Below are 22,141 nucleotides of genomic sequence, written 5' to 3'. Positions count from 1 at the left end.
GGTATCCAAACGACACCAAATCAAGTACAATCAAGAGTATTCAAGTGATACAATAAACAGTCAAGTAGGCCAGAGAGTACGAGAGTGGTAAAGTACACCCTCGCCTCACCTAGCCCAACGATAATCACAACTAGTCCAATCACAGAATTCAAGTACAAAAAGCCACGGAATAACAAACATGTGAGTAGTACACTCACCAAGTCAAACAAAGTAATTTCACAAGTTTTCGCCCGACGTGAGCCTCGGATCACCAGCACGCCCTATAATAATCAAGAAAGTACAATTAAGACTCGAACACGAGTCGAATACCTCTTAAATGAACTATTAAGGCAAAAATCAAAGATAACTTGGAAATGGAAAATATGTAATATCAAACCCCAAAACCTTTCATTTCTATTTGCCCTCAACCCAACTCACAAGAATCCAATATCCTAAACATTTGGACAGCATTTCCCCTAAAATTTCAGCTTTTCCAACCTACAATCAACCATTAAAATGCATCCAAAACAACCACAAGCACCCAAACAATTCATAGGCCATTCAATATACTTCATTAGGGTCACAATACCCCTCAATTATAGCCAATTAGAAGATCAACAACCAACCATAGAAAATCCCTAATTAGAAACCCTAAATCTGGAATTTTTCTGCACAAGCGGAAATTTTCCACAAATAACCGCAATTAACGCACAAGAGGTCTATTTAACACCATTTAGAGCCATCAATTCAAGCCAACCATATCCATCATAGGAAAACAGAAAAATTCTCAAAAAAAAAAGAAATTTAGATAACTCCACTCCAATCCATAAAATCACCTAACTAGCTACCATAAAGCACCAATTGGCCATTATTAGAAACAAAAAGTGAGTTCCAAGCAAAGTACCTTAACTCTTCAAGAAAGGTAGTAGCTTAGGGGTTTTTCTTCGAAAACAACTCCACCAAGTCCTTCAAACTCCCTTAGTAAGTCGATTTTGTAGACTAATTCAAGAATTAATCGGTTGGTTTTCAAGATTTGTGCAAGATGTGACAGCCCCACCCCCTAAGGCGAACCAAAGGGGTCAGCGGACTGCCTGCCCAATTCTCGCCGGGACTTGGTCGTTCACTTCAATCCTCAACCGAAACCAAAATAAACCAAGAATAAACATAACAACGCTCCAAAACTTAAAGCAAAACTTATATACATTGCTAACTCAAAAGGGAGTACAAACATCGAATATACAAAGGTTCTCAATTCACCATACATCCAACCCGTGCCGAGCATTAGGGCGAGAACCATTACAATATCAAAGAAACTAGTCTAGGCTAGTCTCTACCGAGCTCTCGTCCTTGCTCGCCTTCCCCTGTTAAGGAAAACAAAATTAAAGGGATGAGCTAAAAGCTCAGTGAGGTTCCGAACACATAATCTTTAAGCAATTTGAGATGTTCCTCAAAAGTATTGCTGAAAAGAAAATCTGAGTCTGGATTTGTTGAAATTGATCTATTTGGGAATTCATCTTGAGGATAGGCACAAAACTTACATTAAACATAGAGTATCAATAGTTCAAGAAACATTTACAATGGAAAGCGATAATAACACATTCATTAAAAGGATACGGACTCACATGGAGCTATTCGTTCGTTCGTTCTCCTGTCATTCCCCTTATTCCTCCAATCATTTGAAAATATATTTTTGTAAGTAAAACCCTTATTCGTTCATTCATTGCCACTCGTTCATTCATTTCATTTCACCCCCATCCGAACGTTGGCCGGACTCCACCCGACAACAAGGTAATACTCGAGTATACCAACGTTCACACCCAGGGTCACCATATCGCCCGACCGAGTCCGCTTCTAGCTCGAGTCGATCGGTAATCAAGGGCAGGGCCCAATTCAACCAAAAGGCTTACATTGACGTTGAGCGTGATAAAGTACACGCTCGCCTAGAAAACTCATTTTTGAAAATTCTTGAAAGCACTTAACACATTATCAAATAATAACACAAGCCATGAAGTCAAGGAAAATATAGCAAACAAGGAACACTCACCTATTTAAACAAAATAACGTCCAAAGTTTCCTTCCGGATACACTCTCAATCACCAAGGTATCCTAATATAATCAAATGAACACATTATGCTTTAACCATCAAAGATGTAAGTGAGTCAAAGAAAAGTCGAATACATACTAGTACAAAGTATAAATATGGTTTTGGTAGTGAAAAGAGTACATTGAAACCAAAGAACATAAGTAAAATATTTGTAAAACTTAGACTCGTAAAACTTTAAAATCGCTATTTGAGTCGAAGTGGCAAAGAAAACATAAATACCATAGATGGTTCACGTGGTATTCGCTCTCAAGCCTTACTCAAGTCGCAAGTATATCGACCTAGTTCTCGAGCGTAAATTTGGGCAGCACGCCCTTTGTATTTATCTATTTTCCAGCCATTTATGGCTTCATTCTTTTCCTCAATCAAACCCAAAGTCATATACAAGATCATCTCATTTCAATAGCCATTCCATAGGCTAGAAGTCATACAAGTACAAAATCAAGCTAATGACATGTGCGGAAGTGAAGTTTAGCAAAAGACAGATTTGACGTGTTTTTACGTAACGGACACAACCGAAGCTACGCGTATCGGATTGGGATGGAATTTATATCGTTTTGAAGCTAAGACAAAGAGGCCTACAATTTTGATGAAGATCACTTAGTCCAAAATCCAGTGTAACCCAGTCAAATTCATAATTCACAGAACCAAGTTCCAACTAACCGGCCAGTTAACCGTACTACATTCAAATAGCCATATCTCAAGCTACCAAAGTCTATTTAAGACGTTCTTGGAGGTGTTGGAAAGCTAAGACATATTACTAAAACTTTCATGTTTTGACTAAAAGCTAGTTCAGTACGTATCAAGGTGAACAAATGCAACCAACTTAGTGTACTGTCAAAGCTATCCACTGACTTTACTCCTATGGCAGTTAGGGTATTTTCATCTTTTCACAGGTTACATTACTTCGATTGAGCTGAAATTTTGTAGGCAACCATAAAATATTATTCTCTACAACTTTTATGTTTTGTGCTAAGCCTAATTCGGCCTCTAACATGATGAAATGGAACGGACAGAACTGAAACTAAATTTTCCAGAAATCTGGAATTTTTGTTATTTCAAGCTATAATTCACATTTTCACCTTGAAACTACCACTACTATCACCTTCACAAGATCATATACCATATATATACATCATACCACACCTAACCCACAAGAAACCCTAACTCAAAGGTCTTCCATCTAATCATAAAAATCACTTGAAACAAGCATCACAACCACAATACCAACATTAATACCCAACTTAATCATGATTAAGGGAAAAAGAATGGTTGATCAGCCTTTATACCTCAAAACAAGAGCTTGCTAGGATGATCCTTCACCTCTCCTTGAAATCTTTGGTTCCTCAAGCTTCCCAAGCTTCTAACTAGTGATTAATCGGTTTAGTTTTTCTTGGTTGCACTCAAATGGTTGGATTTAAAGTAGAAGATGGAAAACTCTCTTCACTCTCTTGCTCCTCTTGGTCTCGACCAAAAACAGAAAGAAATGAGGGAAAATGAACTCAAATGGAAGATAAGAAGGTGAGACTTGGCTTGGTCAAGAAACCATAGGTGGTTGACACTTGTCACCACCAAAGCCTTCCAAGTTTTGCTTTCTTTTCCTTGCATTTTGGGCCACATATTTCGGTCATATGGCTGAGGATGAGGGGGGATATTTTGCACAAATATCAAGGGTATGTGGTGGTAAGGAAGTGGTGGTCAAGTGGTGGGTTCAATCGGTAGTGAACGATACCCGTCGGTTTCAACCGATTTTTCTTAAATCACCTATACTAGGGTTTTTAACTTCTAATCACTAACTTATTATTATCACTTCTAATCATATAATATTTCCTCATCCAAAAGTCACTCTTACCTACCAAATTTGATCCTCACTCTATACCGAATAGTCACACTATGGAAAAACGTGAAAACCCTAATTCGCTCTAACTTGAAAACGGACAACGAAAACCCTTACTTCTATATTCATTTACATTTATTGTGGTGTGATTGGGTAGTATGGCTATTATAAAATCATAAGTTCAAATAAAAGGGGATTTTTAAGAAAAACGTGAGGGGTTTTACAATTCCATAAATTGAATTTAGGGTTTCGGTTAAAACATGAGAAATTAAAAAAAAACGGTCAGTCAAAAGTGAAACTAGGGATTTGATTAGACGTTTAGGGTTTCTAGTCTTTTAAAATAAAACAAGGTTTTAAATCAAACCCAAAGAAATAACTTGAGTTTCTTCTTTAAAACAAAATAATGTTTTTAAAATAAAAATAAACTAAAGAAACCGTAATATCCTCTTTGAGACTAAACAAAAGATGATCCTAAAAGTCGGGGTATAACACAAGAATAGAAGATGAAAGGTTGAAACTTTCTTTTCTTTTCTCTCTAGAGAGGTTCGGCCAAGGAGAGCATGAAATGAGGATGATTTGGGTCAACATTGGCCTTTTAGTAAAGTTAAAGAAAGTTAGGCAAAAGTTAGGCAAGACTACTTTGACTAAGTGGTGACACTTGGCACTTTGTTGTTGCTTGAAGTTATTTTCTTGTCTCCCCATGGTTAATCCATCTAGGTAACCTCTAAATATCTCCTAACACCTAGTAATTAAATCCCTTTATGCAAAAATTTAATCTAATTGGCCGAATTTCTCTCACTAAATGCACTAGCGGGTCCCACGTCCAACATACACGCCTAATTTCTCATGAACTAACTTATACTAGAAAAATGATTTAAAAACTATAGTTACTGATAAAATATTGTTAAAAGTAACATAGTAAAGAAATATATAGGAAAACGAGTGCACAAGAATAGAATAATGCCTAAGTAAATTTTTTTCTGGGTTCTCACACCCTCTCCCCCTTAAAGAATTTCGCCCTCGAAATTGCTCACCTGGATTACTAAACAGCTCAGGGTATTTCTTTTGCATCTCTTCCTGTGACACCCCCGCTTCTCCCAAGGGCGAACCCTAGGGTATCGGTGGGACGCTTGCCTAGCTCGCGCCAGGACTCGAAATACAAAGCTAATAAAACTATAATAAACCAAAAGAGTACTATTTATAATATATACAACCGCCAAAAGTTCTATTTACATCTTCAAAAGTATCTGGTCAAACCACTATACTATAGTGTGATAACAACCAGCAGGAAGTAGAACCTAAAGAGGGTCCTTATATAAAAACCACCAAAACAAAAACATACATCTTAATTGTCCAACTATTACAAGCAAACCTAACTATACTAGTGCATAAGCCCAAAAGTTCCCCGTGTCGTCCCCTGCTAAGGAAAACAAAGGAAACGGGGTAAGCTACATGCTTAGTAAGTAAACAGGGGTAAAATCATAAATTTCACAGTTAAATAACAACTATTTCACAAAAGTGTCAAGTCAAGTACAAAAGTAACAATACAAAGGAAGGATATAGGTTGGCTCCAAAGCCAAGTCGTCTGCCCTGCGTGACCTCCTGCCGACACTCCGTCGATCATAAACAAGGTCCGTAGAACTCCACTTGTACTCCCACCTAACACCTTATCACCCTCACTGGCCAGTCACCTCACAAACTTGCTCGAGCGAACGAAATTGAGCTTGGTTCACAAGCTCGGTTCACAAACTTGGTTCACATGCTCGGTGAACCGGATTCACAAACTTGGTGACCTCAGACTAGGCTGGACTGACTTCGACCGAGCCCTAACCGGCTCGAATAGTCCATCTAGGTCTTGAGATCGACCTCAAACTCACAAACCTCACAAAATTACCCAAAAGTCACCCCGAGCTACAAGCTCAAGGGTTTTAGTTCCAAAATGGTTCATATGCATATGTCATGTACAAATACGTGAACAAATTAGGGTTTAGGTCGAGTGCGATAAAGTACACCCTCGCCTAGGTACCCTTTTCATACAAATCATAACACATAAGCAACTAACGCATAAGAATGGCCTGAATACTTACTCAAAACACAAAAGTAGTACAAAAGCAGAAATCGCTTCGTGTGGGTTAGCTAGTAGGTCCCACCAGCTCCGCCTAACTCACCACGGTCTGAAATAGAAGATTACATCTCATTATATCTCAAACGGCCACTAACATGCCCAAAACAAGCAAAATGGTAAAATTGGCACATGCAAGTGCGGAAACCGCAAAATGGATACACGCGCGCGCGGAACGGTAAACGGAAACGGCCAAATTTGCCATCTTAAACCGTTTTGATCAAAAGTTAGGCTAGGAATATCGGATCAAGGTGGATGATATACCATTTCGAAGCTATAAGGAAGGGCTACAACTTTTATTTAAACATCTCAACCCAGATCTCAATGGATATTGGTAAAAAATGCACGAAATAGTTCCAGCCATCTCATTTCGGTTTACCAAACAGGCCCTGTTTGAAAGACTGTAACTCACGGCTCAGAAATCGGAATCAAGAAATTCTAGAGGTGTTAGAAAGCCCATCCATAAGGCTATAACTTTCATGTTTGGACTAAAAGCTCTTGTGAGTACAATCCAAGGCCGCATTGGAGATGATTTAAAGATTATTGAAGGCTTGGAGAATGAAGATTCAAAACTTTACACATTGCTCCAAGTAGAAGACCCTCCAGTGCCTGTTGCTAGTTAGGCGTGCCCTCACCTAGCGGTCACGCTTAAGGAAGAGTTAAGCTAGTTCGATTATTTATCTTTTTTTATAGTTAAATATAGTTAAAGTCAGTCCATTATGAACTTAGGGCTGGCCGAATCCTTGTCATTAATTGGTAGGGTTAGTTTAGTCAATTTTGGGATTAGGGTTAATGCTTGTAAAGGCTATAAATAGCCATACTTCCTCCTTGTTAAGGGGTCAGAAATTTCATAATATTTGTGAGTTTAATTCACTTTTCTCTTCCAAGAGAGCTTTGCTTGAATACTTGAGAGTTTTCTTGAGTTATTCAAATTGAACTTATCAATCAAGTATACACCTTGATTGTGGCGTTCTTCTATCCAGACCGTTGGTTCACTAAATCGTTAGTTGTTGGGTTGAGATTCATCTTAGTTCATCAACTCGGGGTTTAGAGGGGTCATACCGCCTTTTCAACTTGATTGTTCGTCCAGATCCGCGCATTCGTATCAGTTGGTATCAAGAGCTAGTCGACGACATCAAGTATATCCCATTGCATCTTGTAAGTTTTCCTTAAAAAAAAAAATTTTTTTTTCCATTTCTTATAGTGTTAAATTCTGGTCGTATAGGAATTCCATAAGCGGCTAGGGTTTTGTCTTGTGTTCTTGTTGTTTATCCTTGTTTTCGTTGATTGTCTTGAATTTTCGTGTTGGTTGTTGTCCCCAATTCGTCCATCGTGTGTCTTGATTTCGTGGGTCTTGTGTCTTGTATCTTGAAGTCTTGAATTCATATAGAGTCATCCAAAAAAAAGAAAAAAAAAAGGTTACTGTTCATCGGGTACTATTCACCCGAAAACACTGTTGAGGGAAAAACCTATTTTCTGGTTGTGTCTTGATGAAACCATGACTGACCTGGAAATTTCCTAGCTTCCTTGATATTGTGGGGATTGAATCTTGAAGTTCTTGGGCTGCAAAATTGATATCTTGAACTTCTTGAAAATTGGTGTTAAGGTTTTTCTTGGAAATTACGCTAGGGTTTTGTAGTTTCTTGAATTTTCGTGGGCTGCCATCAAGTTTTTTGTTGGATATTGTTGTTCAAACTCTTGAAATCTGGAAATTTTGATTGAATCTTGAAGTTCTTGGGTGGGAAAACAAGGGTTCTTGAAAATCTTGTTCTCAATCTTTCCAAATCTTGAACCTTCAAAACAAAACCAAAGTTCTTGTCTCGAACTTGCGGCTGCCCTTGCTCAAATTTGACACAAAAATCTTGTTTCTTGTGTGTAGGATCCGAATTGAAAAAGAAAGAAAGATCCATCTTGCAAAAAAAAAAAAAACGCAAGAAAGAAAAAAAAAACAAAAACCGGATTTCAAGAACAAGAACATAATTTGCTTGGGTAGCCTAGCCGAGCTTGGGTTGAAAGAACAAACCTTGTTGCCTTCAATCTTGAACTATTGGCCGCCTCTCTTTGTCCATGAAATACCAGAAAACCAGCAGCCATTAAACACCCCAAAACAACCAAGAAACCTTGCTATTAAATAGCCACAAAAGGTGGGAAGATAAGATAGGGTTTCCTACTTTGTAGCCACCTCTTGCTTTTGTTTCTTGATTGTGGTTTGTGCCAACTGCCCAGCCGATCCTTGGTGCATATTTTATAGTATTTTCAGCCAATAAAAACGTGGTTTACAAGTCCCAAGAGTCCTAATCAGTTTTGGATTCCACTTGGTAGTTAACTCCTAAAATTAGCTACTAGTCACAAACCAAACTTTCCCTTTTCTTGGTTTTTTTTCCTTGGGCGGACAGCTTAGGGTATTTTTCCAGCATATTATACATTTCCTTTTGTGTCTTAAAATCAGTTCAATAAACTTCCAAAAATCACAGCCTTCATCCGCCACACTTGGGTGTAATTTGGTTCCAGTTTGATTGAATTTCTTCAAGAAAATTCTGATTTCTTCAAGAAAAGCAATCTAGTGACTTGAGAAGTGATTGGTGAGATCATTAGAGTGTTTTAATACACTTGAGTGAAACACGAGTGTGGGTGATATACTAAGGGAGTGAGTGAGGTGTTATTTCCACTAACCCTATTTTTGCAGGAATACCTCAACATGTCCGAAGGGAAGGAAACTACTCCTTTTGATATTAAACTTGTGATGGAGGCTATGACTGAAAAATTGCTCAAGATAATGAAACAGGAATTAGAACCATTGCATGAGAGGATGGATAGTCTCGAACACTCCCAAACCAATTCTAAGTCCTGGAGACACAAAGCACCAACCCGTGACTATGAAAGTTCCAACTCCGAGGAGGAATATGGGTCGAGGACATGGAGGAATAAACACCGCAAAGCTGGTGTGGATCCAGTCAAAGGCGTTAAAATGCAATTGCCTACTTTCCAAGGCAAATCCAACCCCGATGTCTATTTGGAATGGGAGAAAGGAGTGGAGTTGATCTTTGATTGCAATGATTACACCGAGGAGCAGCAAATGAGAAATGAGGCAATTCACCGACTACGCCATAGTGTGGTGGGATCAAATCACTACTAGTAGAAGGCGAAGTGGTGAATACCCTATCACTACATGGACCGAATTGAAGGGTGTCATGAAAAAACGCTTTGTTCCTAGTCACTACCACCGTGACTTGTACCTCAAACTTCAAAATTTGACACAAGGAATCAAAAGCGTGGAGGACTACCATAAGGAGATGGAGATAGCCATGTTAAGGGCTGACATTGTCGAGGACCGGGAAGCTACTATGGCACGATTTTTAAGTGGATTGAGGCCTGAAATAGCGGATCAAGTGGAGATGCACCATTATGTGGACCTCCATGATATGCTAGACAAAGCTATTAAGATTGAAAGGAGGCTCAAGAGGAGGGGTCCAATTCGACAAAATTCCAACTTTCAAGCTGGAAATTGGAGAAACCAACCCTTCAAGAGGGAGGTCAGCCCCTCTAGTGCATTCCCTTTGACCAAACAAGGTGGGACAACCAAGGAATCACTAAGGCCGAATGCAACTTCCTCAAAACCACCCTTAAGGGGCGATGGTAGGCCTACTCATGAGGTAAGCAAAGTTCGATACCGAGACACTAAGTGCTTTAAGTGTCAAGGATTTGGACATATTGCTTCCCAATGCCCAAATCAAAGGGTTATGCTTATGCTACCAAATGGGGAAGTACAAACGGATGAGGAGGATGAGTGTGAGGACATGCCCCCCTTGGTTGAGGAAGATGAGGAATTTGAGGAGATACCAGCTCATGGTAAAGTTGGTATGGTTGCAAGACGAGCTCTAACTACTCAAGCTGGTAGAGATGACCTTCAACGAGAGAACATATTTTACTCAAGGTGCTATGTGATGGACAAGCTTTGTAGCTTGGTAATTGACCCAGGGAGTTGTACCAATGTTGCTAGTGCACTCATGGTGGAACGATTGAACTTGCCAACAAGTGATCACCCCCGACCTTACAAACTACAATGGTTGAATAATAGTGGTGAGGTACGTGTTCATAAGCAAGTTTTAATTAATTTTGCCATTGGTAGATATAAAGATGATGTTTTATGTGATGTTGTGCCTATGCAAGCTACTCATATTATTTTGGGTCGGCCATGGCAATTTGATAAAAGGGTCATTTTTGATGGATTCTTGAATAAGTATTCCTTTGTGCATAATACTAAAAAGATCACACTTGCACCTCTTACACCTCAACAAGTGCATGAGGACCAAATTGGGTTGCAAAAGGAATATGACATGCTTTGTGACAATAAAAAGAAAAATTTGCATGATACAAAGAGCAAAATGGCCGAACCATCTTCTCATAAAATTGACACTTCACATTCGGCCATTGAAGGAAAAAAGGAGAGAAAGTCCATCATGCTTGCTAGAACTAGAGATGTGAGAAAGGCTTTGCACTCTAACCAGATTTTGCTTATCTTGTTTTGTAAAGAGTCTTTGCTCACTAATGAACTTGGTGCTTCCTTGCCTAGTGCTATTGCTAACCTTTTACAGGAGTACCAAGATGTATTCCCTGAGGATATACCTAATGGGTTACCACCTTTGAGGGGAATTGAACATCAAATTGATTTCATTCCTGGCTCTTCCCTTCCAAATAAGGCACCATATCGGACTAATCCGGAGGAAACTAAGGAGCAACAAAGGCAAGTAGAGGACTTGCTTAGTAAGGGCTGGATTCAAGAGAGTCTAAGTCCTTGTGCTGTACCTGTCCTACTTGTGCCAAAGAAAGATGGAGGATGGAGAATGTGCACCGATTGTAGAGCCATAAATGCCATAACGGTAAAGTATCGCCATCCCATACCTCGATTAGATGACATACTTGATGAGTTACATGGTGCTATTATATTTACTAAGATTGACTTGAAAAGTGGTTATCACCAAATACGCATGAAAGAAGAGGATGAGTGGAAAACAGCATTTAAAACAAAACATGGTCTGTATGAGTGGTTGGTCATGCCTTTTGGCTTAACTAATGCACCTAGTACCTTCATGAGGTTAATGAACCATGTTTTGCGTTCTTTTATTGGTCAATTTGTGGTAGTCTACTTTGATGACATTTTGATCTATAGTAAGAGTGCAGAAGAGCATGTTGTGCATGTACGAATGGTCTTAGATGCACTTCGAAAGGCAAGCCTCTACGCTAACCTTAAGAAGTGTACTTTTTGCACTAACCAACTTGTCTTCTTAGGTTATGTTGTGAGTGAACAGGGAATACGAGTTGACCAAGAAAAGGTGAAGGCCATAAATGAGTGGCCAATTCCAACCAATGTAAGTGAGGTAAGGAGTTTTCATGTGTAACGACCCCACCACCCCCTAAGGCGAACCAAAGGGTTTAGCGGACCGCTTGCCCAGCTCTCGCCGGGACTCACTCACTTACTACATTCCTCAAGTAAATTACAAGGTACAACTCAAATAATACATCCAATTCTCTAAAATTACATATCATAAGCGAAACGGAAACTAGTTCTAAGCGTAAAATGTAGATTTACATCCGATTCAATTCCAAATATTTATACAAGCCCAAAAGTACATAAACCAAAACCAAAACTAAACTATACAAGATGTACGCCATCCAGCCACACAAAGATCCAAAAACAAGTTCTTCCTTTACTTCGATCCCTGTGGGGAGAAGAAGATAGTAGGGGGTGAGCTAGAAGCTCAGCGAGTGACCAGTAAAATCAACAGCCAAGTATTTTTCACAATAAAGCATTGGTATGATGTCATGATGCAGTAATCAAATGTTCATTTATTGCTCATGTGAGCCAGTGAAATTCTTGTACTTAAATATCCAATGCTCGTTTAGATCAGATAACCGTGAAACAGAAGCAAGGAGCCATCAGGCTCCAAAGAATATGTAAACAATAGTGGAGACATTGGTTCTAAGCACAAGACTTTCCAGGAACTCATTGGAGCCAAATTATGTCATGGCACACACCCGAACCCAAATGATATGCAATGGAGTAATAAATGCAAGAATTAGTTCAAAAGTAACTTTGGGAACAGTCGAGGGATCACTCACTCCAATTATAGTGCTTCAAGTATTCACGTTCAACTATACTCCATGTTTGAAGTCCAGATCTGCGATAGAAATCCAATTTGAGAACTTTGAAACACGAGTAAGATTCGAAACTTAAACGTTCCGTTCATTAAGAATCAACCAATTGAAATTCATTTGAAAAACATTCATGAAACACTTGCTCGCTTTTCAAATCGCAAGGTTTTTGTAGTATATATACTTGGAAAACAACACTTGAGTTGAAAGTACAAAGAAATACAAGTTTACATTGGCCATTATATCTTTTCCTCAAGGGTACAAGTTCGTTTAGGTTTTTAACGTATAACCCTCGATAACAAAGTAGTAAAGGTGCTCGCTAGTTTAAGTGATAATCACTTAACCTTTACACAAGTTACAAGTATAGTTTTCTAGTCCTCGAGCGTAAATTCGGGCAGCATGCCCTTTGTGTTTATCAAATTTTCCAGCCATTTAGGCTTCATTATTTTTCCTCAACCAAAACCCAACATCACACATATCAGCAATTCAAGTCAAAAGCCATGCCATAGGCTCACAATATCATAAGAACAAGAATCACAATCATAACAAGTGCAGAAATTCAATTTAGCAAAAGACAGATTCAACGTATGGATGCGGAAATAACATATCCGAGGCTATGCTTATCGGATTGAGGCATAACCTATGCCGTTTCGAAGCTAAGACACAGAGCTACAATGTTCATGAAGGTCACTTAGTCCAGTTTCTAATGTAACTTGGTCAAATTCTCAAATTACTAAACCAAAAACCAATTCGTCGGCTGTTTAATCGCATTACACTGTAATGGACATAACTCAGTGTACAAAAGTCCAATTCAGGTGTTCTTAGAGGCATTTGAAAGCTAAGACAAAATTCTACAACTTTCATGTTTCAGCAAAGAGCTAAATCAGTACGGCTCCTAGTCAAAAACATGTGATAAACTGGATTTAACTGATTGAAACGGACTGCTGGGGAAATATTTAAAACAGTAAGGGTATTTTGAACTTTTCATGACCTACGTTCCTCCGATTGAGCTGAAATTTTGTAGGCACCTATAAAATACTATTATCTACAACTTTCCTTCTTTTACCTAAGGCCAATTCGGCCTCTAACATATAGTTACAAATTCGGACAGAATGTTGGGAAAAATTTCCAGATTCTGGAATTTCTAGTTTTTAGTGGAACTTTCCTTAATTTCTTGGTCTAATCACTACCAAAGCCTCTCTTATAACCTTAATTTCAACATATAAGCACCATACAACAAATTGGGCAGAATTTCCCCAAACCCTGGTTCATCAAATAAAAAGGGAAAAACTTCTAAAACATGATAATATCCATGATTCCCCTACAAAATGAAGTTGCTAAGCTTAATTTAACAAAATTGAAAGTAAAACTTAGAGAGATAAGCTTTCTTACCTTGACTAGAGTTCACTAAGGATAGCCCAAGCTTTCTCCTTCCAAAGTCTCACCACAAATCACTAACTAATCACTCAAGAACAAGTTTAATCGGTTTCTTTTGTTTGATTCCTCACTTAGTTGTTGGATTGAAGAAGAGATGAAGTGTTTTCCCTTGGTATTTTTCTTCTCCTTTCTCTCGGCCAAGCAGCTGCAATGAAGAGGAAAGTTTGCTGAATTTTTGGTGTTAAATAGATAGTCTTTTGTCTTGGTCAAGAAGCCTTGAGGTGGCGACAAGTGTCGCCTTGTCGCCACCACCACCTTTCTTTTTTTCTCTTTCTTTCTTGTTATTTTCTAGCCTCAAATTCGGTCAAGCTTGCTGCCAAGAGAGAAGATATTTTGCTCAAGTTCAATAAATTTGTTTGGTAAGGAAAAATGGTGGTCAAGCGGTGCGTTCAATCGATAGTGCGCGGGACCCGCCGGTTCGCGCCGTTTTTCTTAAAAACTCACGTACTAGGGTTTTTACTTCCCATTCACTAACCTTATATCATTGCTACTAGTCACATATCATTTCTCACTTAAAAGTCACTTTTAATCCCCAAAATTAATCCTTACCCTGTACCGAAAATTCATCCGGCAAAAAATCGCGAAAACCCTAATTTTGCTCCAAACTTGAAACCGAAGCGTAAAACCCTATTTTCTAGGTTCATTGGCACTTATTGTGGGGTGATTGAGTAGTAGGGCATTATAAAGTGGTATTTGTCAAAGAAAAGGGAATTTTAGGAAAAATATAAGGAATTTGCACGGCTTCTGGCCGGATTCCCCACAAAACTCTATTCACCAAAAATTTTTCCCTTTTCTTCTGCCTCGGGGCGTTACAACTCCCCTCCTTAAAAGAATGTCGTCCTCGACATTCCAACTTGTACTAGTCAGATCAAAATAGTTCTCGAAAGTCGATTACGTATTAAGAATCATTTCAATCTCGCTTATCATAATCAAATACTAATCAGATCAAATATCACAAAGGTCAATCACATACTAAGAATCACTCATCACAATCAAGTACTAAAAGTACTCCAATCCAACTTATCAAATAATCTTGATCCAATAGATACTCAGACGAGTAACTGGATACATATACAAAAAGGCTCGAAATCGGACTTAAAGTCCCTGATATTTGGAAAAAAACAATCCAGGACATAACGATGTCTCAGGTCAGAAATTACCCCTGGTGGTGCTTGAAAACACAACAAGCTAGCACTCAGCTATACTTCACCAGAAAGTCTCAGGAATTTGTCCCCGGTGGTGCTTGAAAACACAACAAGCTAGCACTCAGCTATACTTCACCAGAGGCTCAGATGCAAGATTTTGTCCATGGCGGTGCTGGACAACACAACAGGTTAGCACAACGGCTATACCTCGCCAAAGAACCTCAGTTCAAAATTTCATCCTTGGTGGTGCTTGGAAACACAACAAGTTAGCACAACGGCTAAACTTCACCAGAGAGCCTCAAGTCAAAGTTTCATCCCTGATGGTGCTTTGAAACACAGCAGGCATGCCTCGCCAGAAGAATGACGGTGCTTGAAAACACAACAGGCAATGCCTCACCAGAGAGGTTCTGTTCAACCGCTACAGAAGAGTAGTAGCCGTTCTATAACCAAACAAGTACGAAAATGTTCAGAAACAAAGTCAAAAGCAGGGTTCAAGTATATCAGTTCAAAAACAGGGTCAATTATTTCAGGTTCAAGGAACACGGGTACGAGGAGAAACTCACTCGCCTAGCTTATGCCCAGTAATTCACACTCTCAAGCAGTCATCAAACTCAAATGCACATACAGATCATATATGAATCAAGATACTTGCTCAAGAGTAAAAGAGATACCCTATTTTCAGTCAGGTCAGGTCTATCAAGTGTATGTAAGGGTACACTAGCCGATACAAATTCAAGTCTCAAATGAGCTCAGTCCAGTCGGTCTTAGACAGTTCAAATATCTCAAATCTTAACATTTACCACTCGGGTGGTATAACTTTAATCAAACAGGAAATTTAGAAGACAAATGCAAACCAAAACTTTTCTCAACAATTCCGGCCACCAGAATCTATCAAAACCCTAGCCAATAATCCAAAACTAAGAAACTGTATAGCTCAGGCCGTACGCTCTCAAGCGTAATTCAACCAAATCATATCTTACGCGTACCACTTTCAAGATTCACAACTGACGCTCCAAAAGAGTACTGAACGTACAAACCAATCCCACAGTCCGGCATCCTAAACTTTAACCCTAGGATACACTACAAAGATCTGAAGCCTAAGCTCTGATACCATTTGTAACCACCCCACCACCCCCTAAGGCGAACCAAAGGGTTTAGCGGCCCGCTTGCCCAGCTCTCGCCGGGACTCACTCACTTACTACATTCCTCAAGTAAATTACAAGGTACAACTCAAATAATACATCCAATTCTCCAAAATTACATATCATAAGCGAAACGGAAACTAGTTCTAAGCGTAAAATGTAGATTTACATCCGATTCAATTCCAAATATTTATACAAGTCCAAAAGTATATAAACCAAAACCAAAACTAAACTATACAAGATGTACGCCATCCAGCCACACAAAGATCCAAAAACAAGTTCTTCCTTTACTTCGATCCCTGTGTGGAGAAGCAGATAGTAGGGGGTGAGCTAGAAGCTCAGCGAGTGACCAGTAAAATCAACAGCCAAGTATTTTTCACAATAAAGCATTGGTATGATGTCATGATGCAGTAATCAAATGTTCATTTATTGCTCATGTGAGCCAGTGAAATTCTTGTACTTAAATATCCAATGCTCGTTTAGATCAGATAACCGTGAAACAGAAGCAAGGAGCCATCAGGCTCCAAAGAATATGTAAACAATAGTGGAGACATTGGTTCTAAGCACAAGACTTTCCAGGAACTCATTGGAGCCAAATTATGTCATGGCACACACCCGAACCCAAATGATATGCAATGGAGTAATAAATGCAAGAATTAGTTCAAAAGTAACTTTGGGAACAGTCGAGGGATCACTCACTCCAATTATAGTGCTTCAAGTATTCACGTTCAACTATACTCCATGTTTGAAGTCCAGATCTGCGATAGAAATCCAATTTGAGAACTTTGAAACACGAGTAAGATTCGAAACTTAAACGTTCCGTTCATTAAGAATCAACCAATTGAAATTCATTTGAAAAACATTCATGAAACACTTGCTCGCTTTTCAAATCGCAAGGTTTTTGTAGTATATATACTTGGAAAACAACACTTGAGTTGAAAGTACAAAGAAATACAAGTTTACATTGGCCATTATATCTTTTCCTCAAGGGTACAAGTTCGTTTAGGTTTTTAACGTATAACCCTCGATAACAAAGTAGTAAAGGTGCTCGCTAGTTTAAGTGATAATCACTTAACCTTTACACAAGTTACAAGTATAGTTTTCTAGTCCTCGAGCGTAAATTCGGGCAGCATGCCCTTTGTGTTTATCAAATTTTCCAGCCATTTAGGCTTCATTATTTTTCCTCAACCAAAACCCAACATCACACATATCAGCAATTCAAGTCAAAAGCCATGCCATAGGCTCACAATATCATAAGAACAAGAACCACAATCATAACAAGTGCAGAAATTCAATTTAGCAAAAGACAGATTCAATGTATGGATGCGGAAATAACATATCCGAGGCTATGCTTATCGGATTGAGGCATAACCTATGCCGTTTCGAAGCTAAGACACAGAGCTACAATGTTCATGAAGGTCACTTAGTCCAGTTTCTAATGTAACTTGGTCAAATTCTCAAATTACTAAACCAAAAACCAATTCATCGGCTGTTTAATCGCATTACATTGTAATGGACATAACTCAGTGTACAAAAGTCCAATTCAGGTGTTCTTAGAGGCATTTGAAAGCTAAGACAAAATTATACAACTTTCATGTTTCGGAAAAGAGCTAAATCAGTACGGCTCCTAGTCCAAAAACATGATAAACTGGACTTAACTGATGAAACGGACTGCTGGGGAGATATTTAAAACAGTAAGGGTATTTTGAACTTTTCATGACCTACGTTCCTCCGATTGAGCTGAAATTTTGTAGGCACCTATAAAATACTATTATCTACAACTTTCCTTCTTTTACCTAAGGCCAATTCGGCCTCTAACATATAGTTACAAATTCGGACAGAATGTTGGGAAAAATTTCCAGATTCTGGAATTTCTAGTTTTTAGTGGAACTTTCCTTAATTTCTTGGTCTAATCACTACCAAAGCCTCTCTTATAACCTTAATTTCAACATATAAGCACCATACAACAAATTGGGCAGAATTTCCCCAAACCCTGGTTCATCAAATAAAAAGGGAAAAACTTCTAAAACATGATAATATCCATGATTCCCCTACAAAATGAAGTTGCTAAGCTTAATTTAACAAAATTGAAAGTAAAACTTAGAGAGATAAGCTTTCTTACCTTGACTAGAGTTCACTAAGGATAGCCCAAGCTTTCTCCTTCCAAAGTCTCACCACAAATCACTAACTAATCACTCAAGAACAAGTTTAATCGGTTTCTTTTGTTTGATTCCTCACTTAGTTGTTGGATTGAAGAAGAGATGAAGTGTTTTCCCTTGGTATTTTTCTTCTCCTTTCTCTCGGCCAAGCAGCTGCAATGAAGAGGAAAGTTTGCTGAATTTTTGGTGTTAAATAGATAGTCTTTTGTCTTGGTCAAGAAGCCTTGAGGTGGCGACAAGTGTCGCCACCACCACCTTTCTTTTTTTCTCTTTCTTTCTTGTTATTTTCTAGCCTCAAATTCGGTCAAGCTTGCTGCCAAGAGAGAAGATATTTTGCTCAAGTTCAATAAATTTGTTTGGTAAGGAAAAATGGTGGTCAAGCGGTGCGTTCAATCGGTAGTGCGCGGGACCCGCCGGTTCGCGCCGTTTTTCTTAAAAACTCACGTACTAGGGTTTTTACTTCCCATTCACTAACCTTATATCATTGCTACTAGTCACATATCATTTCTCACTTAAAAGTCACTTTTAATCCCCAAAATTAATCCTTACTCTGTACCGAAAATTCATCCGGCGAAAAATCGCGAAAACCCTAATTTTGCTCCAAACTTGAAACCGAAGCGTAAAACCCTATTTTCTAGGTTCATTGGCACTTATTGTGGGGTGATTGAGTAGTAGGGCATTATAAAGTGGTATTTGTCAAAGAAAAGGGAATTTTAGGAAAAATATAAGGAATTTGCACGGCTTCTGGCCGGATTCCCCACAAAACTCTATTCACCAGAAATTTTTCCCTTTTCTTCTGCCTCGGTGCGTTACATCATGGCTTGGCAAGCTTCTATAGACGATTTGTCAAGGATTTCAGCACCATTGCTGCCCCACTTACAGCCATTATCAAGAAAAATGTGCCGTTCCAATTGGAAGAAGAACAAGTTAAGTCTTTCCAATTACTTAAACACAAGCTCACACATGCACCTGTATTAAGTTTACCTAATTTTGACAAGGATTTTGAAGTAGAGTGTGATGCTTCTGGTGTAGGTATTGGAGCTGTGCTAATTCAAGAGGGGAAACCAGTGGCCTGCTTTAGTGAGAAGTTGAATGGTGCTTCGTTGAACTACTCAACTTATGACAAGGAGTTGATGGCCTTGGTGCGAGCTCTCCAAACTTGGCAACACTACCTCAGACCTCGGGAATTCATACTCCACACTGATCATGAATCGCTCAAACACATCAAATCACAAATCAAATTGATCAAAAGGCATGCGAGGTGGGTAGCTTTCATTGATAGTTTTGCTTTTGTCATCAAATATAAGGTTGGAAAGACTAATGTAGTGGCTGATGCACTTTCTAGATGGTATACACTAATCACTACATTAGACACTAAGTTGCTTGGCTTTGAATTCATTAAGGATTTATACGCAGCTGACCTAGACTTTGGTGAGATTTTCACAACCTTGCCACGAGTTACTCGTGAGCATTATTCTATGTCGTAGGGGTTCTTGTACTACAAAGGTAAACTATGTATTCCAATGTGCTCCATGCGACTTTTGTTGTTTAGAGAGGCTCATGGTGGAGGCCTCATGGGACATTTTGGAGTGGCCAAGACCTTGTCAATTCTCCAAGAGCATTTCTACTAGTCTCGCATGAAGAGGGATGTCGAGAGGCATACACAAAGGTGTGTAACTTGTCACCAAGCAAAATCAAAGGTACATCCTTATGGACTCTACACTCCTTTACCCATTCCACATGAACCTTGGGTAGATTTGTCTATGGACTTTGTACTTGGATTGCCCAGAACTAGACAAGGGCATGATTCCATTTATGTGGTAGTTGATCGTTTCTCAAAGATGGCTCACTTCATTCCTTGCCATAAAACTGATGATGCTAAACATGTGGCTGATTTATTCTTTAGAGACATAGTGCGTTTACATGGGATACCTCGTACCATTGTTTCTGATAGGGATGTAAGGTTCCTTAGCTACTTTTGGAAAACTTTGTGGTGTAAATTAGGGACTAAATTGCTTTTTTCTACTTCTAGTCACCCACAAACTGATGGACAAACTGAAGTGGTTAATCGAACTTTATCTACATTGTTGCGAGCAATTATTAAAAAGAACATTACATCTTGGGAAGATTGCTTGCCTCATGTTGAATTTGCATATAATCGCACTGTGCATACTTCTACTCAATTTTCACCTTTTGAAATTGTTTATAGATTTAACCCTCTCACACCTTTAGACTTGTCTCCTTTACCTATTTCTGAGAGAGTTAACCTAGATGGTAAGAAAAAGGCTGAGTTCGTGCGGGATTTGCATACCAAAGCTAGAGCTAATATTGAGAAACGTACCCTTCAATACATTCAAAGTGCCAACAAGGGACATCGCAAGATGGTGTTTGAACCAGGTGATTGGATTTGGATACACATGAGAAAGGAGCGTTTTCCAAACCAAAGGCGCAACAAACTACTTCCACGGGGTGATGGGCCATTTCAAGTTGTGGAGCGCATCAATGACAATACCTACAAACTTGACCTTCCAGGTGAGTATGGAGTACATGCTACATTCAATGTGGCTGACTTGAGTCCTTTTCATGCAGATGACGAGCTTGATTTGGGGACAAATCACCTTCAAAAGGAGGGGATTGATGAGGGGCTCAAGGCTGGTCAAACACAAGTTGCACAAGTCATTCAAGTACCAAGTGGTCCAGTCACAAGAGCTCGTGCCAAGAAGATGCGTGAATCTTTACAAGCCCTTGTGAGTACAATCCAAGGCCGCATTGGAGATGATTTAAAGATTATTGAAGGCTTGGAGAATGAAGATTCAAAACTTTACACATTGCTCCAAGTAGAAGACCCTCCAGCACCTGTTGCTAGTTAGGCGTGCCCTCACCTAGCGGTCACGCTTAAGGAAGAGTTAAGCTAGTTCGATTATTTATCTTTTTTCATAGTTAAATATTAGTTAAAGTCAGTCCATTATGAACTTAGGGCTGGCCGAATCCTTGTCATTAATTGGTAGGGTTAGTTTAGTCAATTTTGGGATTAGGGTTAATGCTTGTAAAGGCTATAAATAGCCATACTTCCTCCTTGTTAAGGGGTCAGAAATTACATAATATTTGTGAGTTTAATTCACTTTTCTCTTCCAAGAGAGCTTTGCTTGAATACTTGAGAGTTTTCTTGAGTTATTCAAATTGAACTTATCAATCAAGTATACACCTTGATTGTGGCGTTCTTCTATCCAGACCGTTGGTTCACTAAATCGTTAGTTGTTGGGTTGAGATTCATTTTAGTTCATCAACTCAGGATTCAAGTATACGCCTTTTCAACTTGATTGTTCGGCTAGATCCGCACATTCGTATCACAGTTCGTACGTTATCAAAACAGATAAAACATGGTCAGAAACAAAAGTCAAAACGTAACACAATCCAGGGTACAAAACAGGTGCTAGTGTTTTGGTTATAACTCGGGCTACACTGGTCCGTTTGACCTAAAATTTTGCAGGCACTATAAGGACTTCAAAAGCTATAACTTTCATGTTTTGAGAAAATTCTGAATCCATACGTAATATCAAGAAAAATGGAGCCAAATTTCAGATGCTGAACTGCCCGGGTTACCCGTTTTGCCGGTTTCAAATGTCGCAAACGCATGGTCCGTTCTATGATGGTTATGCAGGTTTTCTAGCTAAATGTAAACCAAATACACACCCTAAACCAACTCCTATGAAGGCTTCCAATGATCCGAAATTGCACCATACAATTTCCACAAATTAACCACATATCATCTACACCTTCTAATTGAACTTCATATACACCCATTAACTTAATCTAACCATTAGTGCAACAAACCCTAACCAAATTAACCCTAACCAAACAATTACTCCTCACTTTAGCCTAGGGTTTCTTAACCTCAAATCAGTTTCTACCACCCACTAACCAAACAAATGAAACAAATCATCAAACACAACCACTACAATCTTCATAGCACAAAATTAGAGCTAATTGACTTGTTTAGCATGAAACTGATACGAACCAAGAGACACCAGTGCGAACTATTCGAGTTCCCCTAGGACCCGTAACT

At 39.0% G+C, this 22,141-nt stretch overlaps 1 protein-coding gene across 1 annotated transcript; it reads left to right on the top strand.

The window, feature by feature from the left end:
- Nucleotides 1–9,332: 9,332 nt before the first annotated feature.
- On the top strand, nt 9,333–20,945 carry LOC140014144 (uncharacterized). The gene is made up of 7 exons (XM_072064552.1): nt 9,333–9,507; nt 9,610–11,010; nt 19,108–19,217; nt 19,628–19,775; nt 19,831–20,038; nt 20,285–20,607; nt 20,839–20,945. The coding sequence occupies exons 1-7, from the start codon at nt 9,333–9,335 to the stop codon at nt 20,943–20,945; spliced, it is 2,472 nt and encodes an 823-aa protein (XP_071920653.1).
- The last annotated feature ends 1,196 nt before the right edge of the window (nt 20,946–22,141 follow it).

This window comes from Coffea arabica, chromosome 9c (genome assembly GCF_036785885.1).
Source record: "Coffea arabica cultivar ET-39 chromosome 9c, Coffea Arabica ET-39 HiFi, whole genome shotgun sequence".
NCBI lineage: Eukaryota > Viridiplantae > Streptophyta > Magnoliopsida > Gentianales > Rubiaceae > Coffea > Coffea arabica.
This window is presented reverse-complemented; position numbering and strand designations above follow the sequence as displayed.